Genomic DNA, 12,446 nt, shown 5'->3' with positions numbered 1-12,446 from the left:
TATTGGCCGAGCACATGTCGACATTCAGGGGATATTCATAAACCGGTCGCAGGGCCTGTATTTGTTATTCCTTTCTCTTGCAGTACCACACTCTCTGTCTTGCATTCTCAGATCAGGTTGTAAGCTGGAACAACAGCCCGTATCAACTTGCAATGCTCCTTGATCACGCACCCAACGGTCAGGTCGTACTGAGCCTGGCCGTGACCGCGATCGCTCTATACTCTCTGTACTGCTATCTCCTCCCCAAGCCTATTCCCGGCATTCCCTACAATGCCGCCGCCGCCAGGTGCCTCCTCGGCGACGCACCAGACATGTTCCGCTCCGTCCTCGCGACCCGAGAGATTATGGCGTGGATGGCCGAGCAGTCCAGGAAGCTCGACGCGCCGCTCTGCCAGGTCTTTGTCCGGCCGCTTTCCCGGCCGTGGCTGCTCCTGGCCGACTGGCGCGAGGCGCAGGACGTGCTGCTCCGCCGCGGCAAGGACTTTGACCGGTCCGCCTTCTCGAGTGACCTGCTGGCGCCCGCGGGCGCCTTCCACATCCGCCTCAAGACGGGCGACGAGTGGCGTGCAGCGCGCAAGTGGCTGACGGACCTCATGTCGCCCGGCTTCCTCCACGGTGTCGCGGGCCCGGCCATCTACGCCCGCACGCAGGACCTTGTCCAGCTTTGGCAACTCAAGGAGACGCTCTCCGCGAGCGACACATTCAGCGCCAAGGAGGATATCGACCACATCGCGCTCGACGGCATCCTGGCCTTCATCTTTGGCGAGAAGCTCAGTATCTCAGCGACGCGGGCGCAGACTGAGACCCTGCAGCTCTGCGAGCCGCGTCTCGACGTCGGCCGCGCCTTTGGCGAGCGACACACCAGATTTCCCCGCGGGTGCCTCCACGGGTTTCTGCAGGCTGCCTCGCAGGGCACCACCGTCATTGAGCAAATCATCAATTCGCCCTTGCCGGAGTGGACGTTTTGGTGGATGAAGAAGACCCAGGCGTACAAGGACACCATGTCCACCAAAGACGTCTACGTGCGAGAGCAGGTCAGGGAGTCGGTGGCGCGTATGTACTCCCCCGATCCGTGCGAGGCCGCGCAGGTTCACTCAGCGGTGGACCACATCGTGAGGCGAGAGCGAAAGATTGCGGAAAAGCAGGGCAGGCTGCCCGACTTTGACAGCCAGCAGCTAATCGACGAGGTAAGTTGGTACAGCTACGCTGTCCTGGGTCTCCGCTTGTTACTTACATGGCTTGCTCAGATCTTCGGAAATGTAGTTGCTGCTCACGATACCACTAGTTCTAATCTCATCTGGATCCTGAAATATCTCACCGACATACCCCATGTGCAAGAGAAGCTCCGCGCGGCTCTACACTGTGCCCATCACGAGGCGGCGAGCGAGGGCCGGCAGCCTACCGCCGGCGAGGTTATGCACACCAAAGCGCCCTATCTCGACGCCGTAGTTGAAGAAGCTCTTCGGCTCAGCCCCATCAGCGTTACGCGCGAGGCGCTCCACGACACCGAGCTCCTCGGTCACCACATTCCCAAGGGCACAGTTGTTTTCCTCCTCTCCAACGGCGCATCCTTCCTTGACCCCGCCTTTCCCATCTCCGAGAAGCAGCGGAGCGCCTCCTCGCGAAACGCCTCGCCCAACGTATGGGACGAGTCAGTCGACCTGCGCGCCTTTTACCCCGAGCGCTGGCTGCAGAACGATGAGCACGGCAACGTGGTGTTCAACCCCATGGCTGGGCCGCAGCTCGCGTTTGGTCTGGGCTCGCGGGGCTGCTTCGGAAAGAAGCTGGCGTATCTGGAGGCAAAAATCATTGTCACCATGATTGTGTGGAATTTCGAGCTGCTACCTGTGGACAAAGAATTGTCAGGCTATGGAGCGACAGACGGAATTGCGCATAGGGCGACGCAGTGCTTTGTTAAAATTAGGAGCATACGCCGTTGAGAATCCAGTCGCATTATTAATAGAGCATCAGAATTTACTGATTTAGAAATGATGCTATTACATTGCAAAAAGATCACATGCCATGTACAAGCGTGGTTTTCTTCTCAGTGATGGCTAACAAGCTACCCTATACTAATTTCGCTGGAGCTCATGGTGAACTCGGCAATTTACGCGCGATTTCTGCAGCGGTCTGTATTATTTGAGCAAACTAAACTATCATAGAGTTATTTTCCTAATGCGTCAACTCAATGTCCGGATTTGATAACCTAATGACGAACGCTGGTGATCGCTTTCGCTGGCTCGGGCTCACTTTTCATTTGGCACCACAGTGAGATAAAGTTTGGTCGGATATCTGAAAAGTGTGTCAGCAACAGATATAAGTGTTATCCTCATGCCAAACCTACTGAGCTATGACAATATCAACCCACTCTCGCTTGGGTGTGTCGCACTCTGGTGTCAATCGCACCTCATACCGGCGGAACAAGTTGGCCAACAGAACCCACAGCTCACACCAAGCCAGACTGGCAGCTACAATTAGCACTGGCTGCACTGCATTGCAGGGCCGTAGCATTCACTTACTCTTTTCCGAGGCATTGCCTGGCTCCGCGGCCAAATGTGGCGACATACTTCTCCAGAACTGCCGAGTCACCCTGCATCCAGCGGGCTGGATCAAATTCGTGCGGATCGCGCCAGGTACTGGCATAGCGATTCAATAGGTATGCAGACATGTGTATGCTTGTCTGCGCAAATACGTCAGCCGCCTGCTGATAACAGCTAATGTGATGACTCCCTTACTCCCCGAGGCAACTCGTTACCGTAGAGCGAATATCCGCTTGATGGAATTATCCTCGGCAGCCGACCGGGCAGAGGGTGGCTTAGTCGCAAGACTTCCTTAATAACAGCGGTCTAAGCCTTCATATTAACAGGGCATGTTTTTAATAAGAAATCTAATAAACTCACGAGATAGGGCAACTCTTTGACCGTTTCGTAACTAATTTCGTCCTGGAGCGAGGGAAACGCCTCCCTGAGCTCACTACGGAGCTCACTCAAAACATTTTTATGCCGCTGAATGTAGTAGATTGCCGAAATGATGGCAGTAGAGCTCGTGTCGCTCCCTGCAGTTAACAACATTGTAAGCTCGTCGCTGACCTCCGCCTTCGCCGGCACCTTGTAGTCTTTGGTTGCCGCGGGATCTACCAACATGTCGATGACGGCCGACCTCTCCCCATGCGCGGTAGAGAATGAAGATGACCCATCGCTACTATTGCTGTGGAATTTTTTGAGATACGTGTCTGTCATTTTTGCGCAGGCCTAGGGAAAATAACAATTAGCCATGCACCCTCTCAAGCATCCAGGAAACTAAGTAGTCGCCACCTTCTGAAATTGGACCTGCGGCATTGGAAAGATAAACAAAGGCAACCTTTGAATCACCCAAAGGGCAACTGACGATATGAATGGGAAGGATGGTCCGATCCAGCCAATTGCAAAGGCTGCCTGCAGGTGCTCGCTCAACTCGCTGACAAAGTCTGGCTTTGCGAGTGAACCAATCTCCCGGCCTAGCACAATCTTGCCAATGATGTCGAGTGTATACGCTTTCGCCGCGTTGGTGAAGCACACTGGTCCGTTTGCCGACGCTAGCCTGGCCAAAAGCTGCTCCGTCTTGTCCTGAACTACCGGCGCCAGCTCACGTACGCGGGTAGTTGAAAAGGCGGGGGTCAAGACCTTGCGGCGGACGCGATGCTTGACCGGATCGGTTTCACCGATGGAAGTGCCGGGAAGGGAGATGAATTGATAGAAGAATGGGTCTTTCGTGAAGCCAGAGTTGATGCGCGTCATGTCTTGGTAGATGGCTGGGTCACTGACATGCAAATCGTTGACGCCAATGCGGATGACTGGGCCTGTTTGCCACAACGTCAATATGGTAACCATATGGGAAATAGAAAAACATACCATGTTTTTCATGAAGCCTTTCAATTTCAAAAAGCATGCGGCCGTTTTTCACATAGTTCCAGTACCACTCCCAACAGGCCGTCGATATTGCGGCAATCTTGGGTCCAGGGTATCTTGACAACGGGTGGAAGTAGGCTCGGTAGAAGGCTTGGACCGTCCATACTGCCAGAAAAGTAGCAACGATACAGAAAAGCGAATACATAGTTCGAAAGCTGTTGGCCCAAATGCTCAGTCGATGAGGTTGTACTATGATCCCCGCTGGGTACACTGTTTACTTGTGTCGAACCCCTAAGTCATCTACTTGGGAATACAGAAAGTAGGATAGCATCTGAATCCGATGATAATTGCACAGTCGCTGAAAGCAATCTTCGCATCAACCGACTGCTTTCCGCCTGCAAATCGGCCGAGGAATTACGGCCGACAACTAGGCTGAGCGGTGCCTGCGCCGTCGGCCCACCCGCACGTAGCCTTGCCTCCTGAGAGCCTCAGTTGAGCAAATGAAACACAGAGACTGGTTACTCGGCACGAAGTCCGTCAGCATGGCAGAAGTCTGATAGTAGGACTCGACTGCTTATTGTTGCACTCCCCTGCAGATACGATGAGGCTTGGCTGCATTATCCGGTTCGGTCCTGCCCATGACGGTGCCGAGAACCCGTTCTCGGTCTGCCTAGTGGTCTATTTCAGGCAGCTTGCGGATTTAATGAAGAGTAGATAAATAATAACCGCCACAAGCAGTGTCACATTTCTGAAAAATTATTTTAGCAAGCAACACGCGATATTGAGCTTGCGATACTAAACTAACCACAATGAAATCGACCTTGCACACTGTTTCGGCTTTGTCCGCCTTTGTTGGTCTTGCCTTGAGCGGCCGAACGGGGGACATGTCCGCATTCCTGGATTCCATCAACGCGAATCGTGCTACGCTCCTCCCGTCACTGGATGGGAGGGCCGATTCAGGTTGTCCCTCTGCATGTGACATTTTGGGTGCCGGGTTCCCAGAGCGCATTGCCACTCTGGACGCGAATGCGTCAATTTATACGCAGCAAGCCCATGCACACTGGTAAGTTACGCCGCCGTTTCTACTATCGGAAGCTGATGATCATAGGTCTGGGAGCGCATGGACTGCTCCCAAGTGCATCTACACGCCTACGTCTGTGGATGAACTTGAAGCGGCCGTTTTAGCTGCGCAGAAGACTCAGTGTAAATTTGCGATCCGAAGTGGCGGCCACTCCCCTTTTCACGGCTTTGCCGGAATTGACGAAGGCTTGTTAATCTCCATGTCCGGATTCAACGAACTGGCGTACAACCCAGACACCCAAGTGCAGCGCTCCGGCATGGGAAATCGCTGGGGTGATGTGTATAACTCCCTTATGGATGTCGGTCGCCTTGTCGTTGGTGGACGTCTCAACGACGTTGGCCTTGCGCTCGCCAGTGGCGGTACTTAAAATTGCTCCAATCTGAGATTGAATGACCCGCAGTAGCTAATAAATTATAGGTGGCCTATCTCATCTTTCCAGCTTGTACGGTTGGGCCTGCCAGAACGTCATCTCTTACGAGGTCATGCTTGCCAACGGCAGCCACGTCAAAGCCAGCTACGACGAGAATTCCGATCTGTACTACGGCCTACGCATTGGTAACAATAATTTCGGTAAGACAGCTACAGCTCATACAATCAAACGCTGGCTTACCGATGTCTTAGGTATCGTCACTCACCTCAATCAGCGAACCTATCCCATGGGCAAGGTCTGGGGTGGGTTAGTCATCTACTCGGGAGATCAGGCGAAGGCTTTTATGGGCGCTCTTGCTGACTTCCAAGCCGAGGGGCAGTTGGATGGGAAGGCGGCGATCCTCCCGTACCTGGCGTTGACCAATGATACTATCCTCGCGACATTTGCCTACTTGGAACCTACTGCCAAGCCCGCTGCGTTTGAAGCATTCTTCAAAATTCCCAGTGTGGCCGATTATACAAAGGTCCATGATAGCTTTTATGATCTTGCTGGTGCGGGTTTGCCTTTTCTGCCAAGGTATGAAACTGATAGCGTCTGATGCGTGGCGTTGCCGCGCTAACTAACAGTGGACTAGATGGACATACGCAGCGACAACTGCACTGCTGGATAAGGACACTTACATAGGTGTCGTTGATATCGTCTCTAGTTTTAATGAGCGCATGCAGAAGCTTACAAGCGGCACTCTTGCACTGATGGCGCAACCCATCTCCAAGAGCATGGTCTTAGCCAGCAACCGACAGGTAGGCGGCGACCCGCTCGGCGTGAGAACAGAGGCACAGCTCTGTAAGTACCCAAAAATCACACAGCTGCTGGTCCTTGAATCCTGTCGTAACGATCTGTTGCTGACTCGGTACCAGGGATGGGTATTACTGCTGGTTGGGCCAATGGCGAGGACGACGGCGCTGTGTTCCAAATTGTGCAGGATTGCACCGATGCTATTGAAGCCTACACCAAAATGAAGGGATTTTACGACCCGTTCATCTTTGTTAACGACGCTTCTCCAACTCAAAAGCCGCTGCAGAGTTTTGGTTCAGACACCCTTGCGAAGCTCCAAGCTGTTAGCACCAAGTACGATCCTGATGGCGTCTTCCAGAAGCTCGTGCCTGGTGGCTTTAAGCTGAATTAGGCTTTGAGTATTTTGCCGTATTATTACATTTTTCATGGTAATAGACCATGGTATTCATACGCCGTCCGTACACATTATCTATGTTGGTTTGCCAAGTTTGGTGTCTTATGAAACCTCATATAAACGTAATGGATTTCTGATTAGAGACCGTTGGTGGAAGTATGCAAGACTTCATGTGGCTTTTATGTTTTGAAGCCTACTAAAGAGGGATTTCGAGCGACGACTCAGCCCGCTGCTGCATACCAAAGGATAAACGGTTCGGCGTTGGGGCTCTGGCATTTATTCTGAGCTTCAAATCCGTCACCATGGGATGCGATAGAAAAGGTCTGCGAAACTATTTTAAAAAAAGCTTTGTTGAGTAACTATGCTAGCCCAAACACTCTCGACAACAATACTTAACTGCTGTGGGGGTGTGCTCAGCAGTGGATTGAACAGAGACCCAAGTACTACATGAAGGCAAACGCCAAACGACATTTTCAATTAAAAACCAACTAAGATGCTCTACTTTCTGTTCCAATCACTCAGTAATCCATCTTGAACCGCCGGATCCCACATGTCATTGAGCGGAGACAGCGCAAAAGGCGGCCATTCACTGGCCAGTGTATCAACTGTGGTGTCGGCTGTGCTGATCGTATGCAAGCCAGGACTTGCTGATACCCAGGTTAAAAGACTCATATCCGAATCACTCGCAAACACATGCTGTGACTGTTCCAATGACGCCTTAGATGAGGGGGCTATATCCGTACTGGCAATGTTAATACTATCAACAACGCCGTTTTTGGACATGTTCTTGATCGTAGAGAGAAGCCGAGATAAGCTGTCCGTAGCGCCGTCTGCTAGGACGCTGATCTCAGAGAGTTTTTGGAGGCAATTGAGTGTCTCTTCGACAGCGGCAACGCAAGTTTCGTAGCACACAGGCTGGCCTTGTAGCAACCTTCCTTGCACGGTAGCCGTCAAGTCTTCCGTCGAAGAGGCAGTGACAGTGCTCACACTATTTGTTCGGATTTTTAAGTTTTGCTGTGCACTCGGCACCCCGACGTCTGCTTCTCGTGGCACGAGATCTTTGATGCAAAGAAGAGCGAGGGTCACGGCTGCTTCAAAAGGATATATGACGACAGCAGGCAAGCGTGTGTGCATTGCACCCATTAGACTATGTAGCTTGTTTGAGGCATCGAGAATGCTGAATGCAGCAAGGGTCAGTGCTGTAGCTTGCGATTGAAGCAGCACTTGCTTATAAATCGGCATGGCGCGAACATCTGTAATGCCGAGGCGGAGGAGCGGCCGGAATAGGTGACAGATAGACTCGCCAACAGTGGCACGGATCAGCTGCCGCTGCTTAGGCAAATGTCGAAGCCGCTCATCCCATTTGCAATCAGGATTCGTCAGTGAGAAGGCTGGTGGAAGAGTCTCAACAAAGTCTTTCTGCAACCAATCATGCAGCTCTTGCGCCTGGGTAGGATCGTACAAGGTGCCATCTTCTCCCTGTGCTTTCTTGATGCATGACCACATGGCCATCAGACGAGCCTGCAGAATCCTCTCCGTAAAGGCTTCCGGGGCGTCACTCTCCGACTCGACCTCGGGTGTGAGATGCATACGGGGCAAGTTACCCATGTTGAAACTATCTCCAAATGAAGATACTCGATCAAGCTGCCGAGATAGGAGACTATCATGATAATTAATAAAACATTCTCCCATCAATCCTTGTTTTTGAAAAAGAATCTTACCCGTCCCAAACATATAAGTTACAGAATACCCGGCGCTGCATTTCTCGCTCCAGCGGATCACCTAAAAGCGAGTCACTACCTGCGAGCCTATGGTACCCGAGCCCGTGAGCAACGCGTATCGAGCTGGATAGGAGCGCCCATGAGCTTCCTAGACGACCTTCGCAAGCCTGATTGAACGCGTAAAAGCAAAGGTGCTGAACGCGGAATAGGGAACCTCGCTCATTGACCGTCTCGGCCACCCCGTGAAGACTGGTTCCAATAGGATTGCAAACCTCGCGGACTTGGCTTAGTGGCATACCGCGAATTGAATCGACGGTATAGGTAGGTGATGGGAGAAACTGAGCGGCAAATGCGCACGTCCGAAGGATAAGAACCGTAAAGTCAATATGGGTAACATGGATATCCTCGTCTAGTAGCTTAGGGGATTGCTTAGCCCACCATGAATCGTAATAGAGCATAAAACTGGGTGGATGAATGAGTTGGGTCATCCAGTTTACCTCAGTGAGGAAAAATTGCAGGAGGAAGTCCAGGATCGGGCGCGGTGGCATCTTCGCCATCTCCCGCCTGACGAAGCCGAGGCGGTCCTGCGGGAGAGTTACCGTACGGCCACTATGGTGCGGGTAATGCACTGATCCTCCCTGAAGTATAGATGTTAGTACTATGGACGTCATTGATGTTCAGAGTGTTAGGCTGAAGCACGCACCACATGGTATATGAGGCCTAGTAGATTTGTGTCGCTGTCTTCCGAGTAGCCAAAAACCTCGGAAAGCCCCAGGCGACGACTAACAACAGGCTCTTGTCTTTGGGGGCGCACGGATGCGTCGATATCATGATCTGACCCAGTATTTTGCTCGGAGCCGCGGCTGTCAGTCATGACATCGCCATCCGTGGTTGTCCCTGCTCCGTCAACAGGAGCATCTGGTGGCTGATTCGGGTTCCCAGTTGGTACGGTGTTGGTGAACGCAGCTGACGGCGCGTCATTGTCCATGGCCGACTTCAGAGCCCCAGTTTGCTTCTCGCTTGCGCATTCATTGGCAGTGGCACCATCAAGATATACGCATTGTTCCGGTCGTCTCCTCTGGGTGCAATGGTTGCAGGGAGATCTACGATTACACTAATCGATGGGGGCACCGTGGTCTTAGCATCCGACGTCGGGAAGGGAAGCGAAGAGATCTGTTCATGGCGGTTTCTTCGCTCCATCTCACCTTTTGCTTCCGCCTGTAGCAGGCAAGACAGGACGTCACCTTGCGAGTGCTTGTACGAGTCGGCTTCTTCCCCATGGTGGATAGAAAAGGGGGTAAAGCAAAAGAGAATCACGCCCCGTCAAAGGGTTTCTTTGTAATGTAAGCAAGTTGCAAAGACCAAGCTGTCAAGCCAAGGTGAATCCAGGTGTTGGCCTGTTAGGTGGTTTGAGTCTCGCGAGGTCCAATTAAGTGGGGCGTGGCACGAGTAGCCCTGCGAGATTCTGGATGGACAGCGAGGTCCGCTGCTCTCCAGCTTGTGTGAGATAAGGCTGTCAGTGGAGTCTTGTGGCCCAGGCAGCCAGTTTTTTTTTCTACACCCACCCAGCGGGCTAGCAAGCTAGATAAATATAAGTAACGAGCTGGTGAATAACTAACTACAGGGATCTCAAGTAAGATGGGTTAGAAGAGGTACCTCTACTAGCAAATTATGCTGTAAAGATACCTCTACTTAGCATACCGTTGTTTTCGTTATGTATTAGTAAGTAATCCACTACGGACCCCCCCCTGCAGCCAGTAGGGTTGCTCGGTAAACAGTTATTGCTAGCGTGATTTCCTTCGCGCTCAGAGGCTGTAACGGCAAATACAACCGAAGCTGCAGTGTTCAGGAGCAATCTGGCACTAGCCTACTCATAGCTGTGCGATACGGAGTCCGAGAACTGCAAAGTGGTTGCCTGATGTAGTTTTTGTTTTTGAGCTGGGGGCCATGGATTGGCCTGGACTGACACCGTGCAGCATTGCGAACAAATCAAGTCCACGAGGAATAGGATCCTGCTGATGGGTAGGACCATAGGAGTATCCGTAGGGATTTCAAGAACGCTAAGGAAGGGGCCCCAAACCCCATAGCGCTTAACGCCTCGCCCCCAGAATCCCCCAACAACTAACCGAGCCCGCCCCCATTTTTCCAGCTTGTTGCAACAACGTTAGTGGTATCCGTACAATAACCTCCAAAAATAGATGCTCATCAGCAAAACCAGCGTACTGGTAGCGATCAGCGTCAAGCTAAAAGAGTGGGGGTTATCCCCGCAGGATTCTTGATTGATGAAGCAAGGGTTAAAGGCACGTATAGGAATGATTGGTTACGAGTACAAAGCTTCGTCTTGCGATGTATTATCGGCAAATCAGGTAATACTAAGCGCCTTTGTGGGAAACTTCCAATAATTCTCTCGCGTAAACCAGGATACGAAGAGAGGCAGTGTTCAGATCAAGATAGAGTAGAGCAAAGTATTAAGAAATGACTGTTGCCGATGGACTCAACCTTGGGCTAATGCTAAGGAAGGGTGTAACTTGGAATGCCAAAGAACGAAGATTCCCCTAACTACCCAATGTGTGATCCCCCAATCTGTGATCACGGATGTGACTGCAGTGGCTAGCTGGGCAACTTTGCATAACCAGACACAGCTTCGTGAAGCTAGGCATTAGATAGGCAGCTAGGCAGCAACGCGGCGCGGACCAGGCCGCCTGCTAGGACGCCCGCAACAAGGCAAGGCCGATGTGACAATTGTGTGCCAGCACTTCAGCACCGAGACTACAGTACCCTTCAGCCGAATTTCGTCGGCCGAAACAGGCTAGCGATCCGACAATAGGACGTGACAACAGGTTGTTTGAGGCAGACAACACCAGCTCAGTAAAATTGTTGCGTCTTCCCTTGCTTTTCCTTTTTTTCTTTCTCTCGATGTACGCCATCAGAATAGAAATCGCCCCAACACAGTTTTCCACCGTAGTTCCATTCAACAACAGCAAACGCAATGGGTTCTTTCACAGGCTTTCTGTACAGACAGCTTACCAGCAAGCCCAAGCCGCTGGCGGCGTCAGTGCGCCTTGACGGCCAAACGGCGCTCATCACTGGTGCTAACGCCGGTCTCGGTCTCGACGCCAGCAAGGAGCTCGCTGCACATGGATTAAAACACCTCATCATCACCGCACGAAATGCTGCCAAAGGCGAAGCGGCTAAAAGTGAAATCCTCAAAGCTGCACCTAGTGTTGAGGTTGAAGTCTGGCCTCTAGACTACGACTCGTTCCAAAGCATTTCCGACTTCGGCAAGCGAATCGCTGACGTGAGTCGACTCGATATCGCCATTCTAAACGCTGGTGTCAAGTTTGTCGATCGGGTCATGTCCAAGACAGGTCATGAGGCTCATATTCAGGTGAGCCATTGATTGTATATTTGATATGGAAGCTTCATTTACTGGCCGCAGCTGCTGAAATACTTTTCTTTTCCTACTTGTAGGTGAACCACCTAGGCACCGCCCTCGTTTCCACTTATGTTCTCGAGCCACTGGACCGCACCGCCAAAAGCATTGCCAAGCCTACCCGCCTCACCATTGTTTCCTCCGAAAACCACTTTTGGGCCAAGTTCCGTGAGCAGGGCGCGCCAAACATCCTTGAAGCACTCGACGCCAACGAGGAGTGCTTCAAGGGAAAGGACAAGAGCAACATTGAGCGCTACAGCACCAGCAAGCTGCTCAACGTATTCTGGATGCGTGAGCTCAACGCGCGTGCTACCAAGCTAAAGCTCGATATCGTGATCAACACCGTGAACCCCGGTTTCTGCGACAGCAGCCTTCATCGCTCAGATGAGTCGGCCCGCAGCGCTGTCAAGCTGATCGCATGGACCTCTGCCCAGGGCGCGTCGGTAATTACCGATGCCGCAACCAGACATGATGCTCACCACGGAGCATACCTCAGCGACCAGCAGGTCAAGAAGTAAGCAGAAGCAATGGCCTTGCCAGGCAAACCATTATTCTAACATTCTCACAGAGCCTCTCCCTTTGTGCTGTCGCAGAAGGGTGGGGAATTGCAGCGGAAGCTCTGGAATGAGACTGTTGCGCTGCTGAGAAAAGAAGCGCCCCCCGCTGAGATGTTGGAGGCGCTCGACAGGCAGGAGATTGAGGCCAATTGATTTCGAGACATTCTAACTTGTTGCCCAATTACCTTTAATTGATGTTCATTTCTGT

General features: G+C 52.0%; 5 protein-coding genes across 5 annotated transcripts; 3 read left to right on the top strand and 2 right to left on the bottom strand.

Moving 5' to 3' along the window:
* Positions 1 to 152: 152 nt before the first annotated feature.
* On the top strand, positions 153 to 1,940 carry V2A60_004254 (uncharacterized protein; the record flags this gene model as incomplete). Its single annotated transcript, XM_083255575.1, has 2 exons — positions 153 to 1,187; positions 1,248 to 1,940. The coding sequence occupies 2 exons, from the start codon at positions 153 to 155 to the stop codon at positions 1,938 to 1,940; spliced, it is 1,728 nt and encodes a 575-aa protein (XP_083111701.1).
* A 306-nt stretch (positions 1,941 to 2,246) lies between these two features.
* On the bottom strand, positions 2,247 to 4,092 carry V2A60_004253 (cytochrome P450; the record flags this gene model as incomplete). The annotated part of the gene is made up of 7 exons (XM_083255574.1): positions 2,247 to 2,292; positions 2,345 to 2,461; positions 2,520 to 2,680; positions 2,736 to 2,846; positions 2,901 to 3,251; positions 3,315 to 3,838; positions 3,891 to 4,092. The coding sequence occupies 7 exons, from the start codon at positions 4,090 to 4,092 to the stop codon at positions 2,247 to 2,249; spliced, it is 1,512 nt and encodes a 503-aa protein (XP_083111700.1).
* Positions 4,093 to 4,696: 604 nt separating this feature from the next.
* Positions 4,697 to 6,524, top strand: V2A60_004252 (FAD-binding oxidoreductase; the record flags this gene model as incomplete). The annotated part of the gene is made up of 6 exons (XM_083255573.1): positions 4,697 to 4,950; positions 4,996 to 5,327; positions 5,386 to 5,538; positions 5,590 to 5,914; positions 5,973 to 6,181; positions 6,256 to 6,524. The coding sequence occupies 6 exons, from the start codon at positions 4,697 to 4,699 to the stop codon at positions 6,522 to 6,524; spliced, it is 1,542 nt and encodes a 513-aa protein (XP_083111699.1).
* A 501-nt stretch (positions 6,525 to 7,025) lies between these two features.
* V2A60_004251 (fungal specific transcription factor domain-containing protein) lies at positions 7,026 to 9,236 on the bottom strand (the record flags this gene model as incomplete). The annotated part of the gene is made up of 3 exons (XM_083255572.1): positions 7,026 to 8,187; positions 8,249 to 8,886; positions 8,952 to 9,236. 3 exons carry the CDS (start codon positions 9,234 to 9,236, stop codon positions 7,026 to 7,028), a joined length of 2,085 nt encoding a protein of 694 aa, XP_083111698.1.
* Positions 9,237 to 11,237: 2,001 nt separating this feature from the next.
* V2A60_004250 (uncharacterized protein) lies at positions 11,238 to 12,391 on the top strand (the record flags this gene model as incomplete). Its single annotated transcript, XM_083255571.1, has 3 exons — positions 11,238 to 11,636; positions 11,720 to 12,195; positions 12,250 to 12,391. 3 exons carry the CDS (start codon positions 11,238 to 11,240, stop codon positions 12,389 to 12,391), a joined length of 1,017 nt encoding a protein of 338 aa, XP_083111697.1.
* Positions 12,392 to 12,446: the final 55 nt, after the last annotated feature.

Source organism: Cordyceps javanica, chromosome 3 (genome assembly GCF_051103115.1).
Source record: "Cordyceps javanica chromosome 3, complete sequence".
NCBI lineage: Eukaryota > Fungi > Ascomycota > Sordariomycetes > Hypocreales > Cordycipitaceae > Cordyceps > Cordyceps javanica.
Note: the sequence above shows the minus strand (reverse complement) of the source record. Positions and strands in the feature narration are given on the sequence as shown.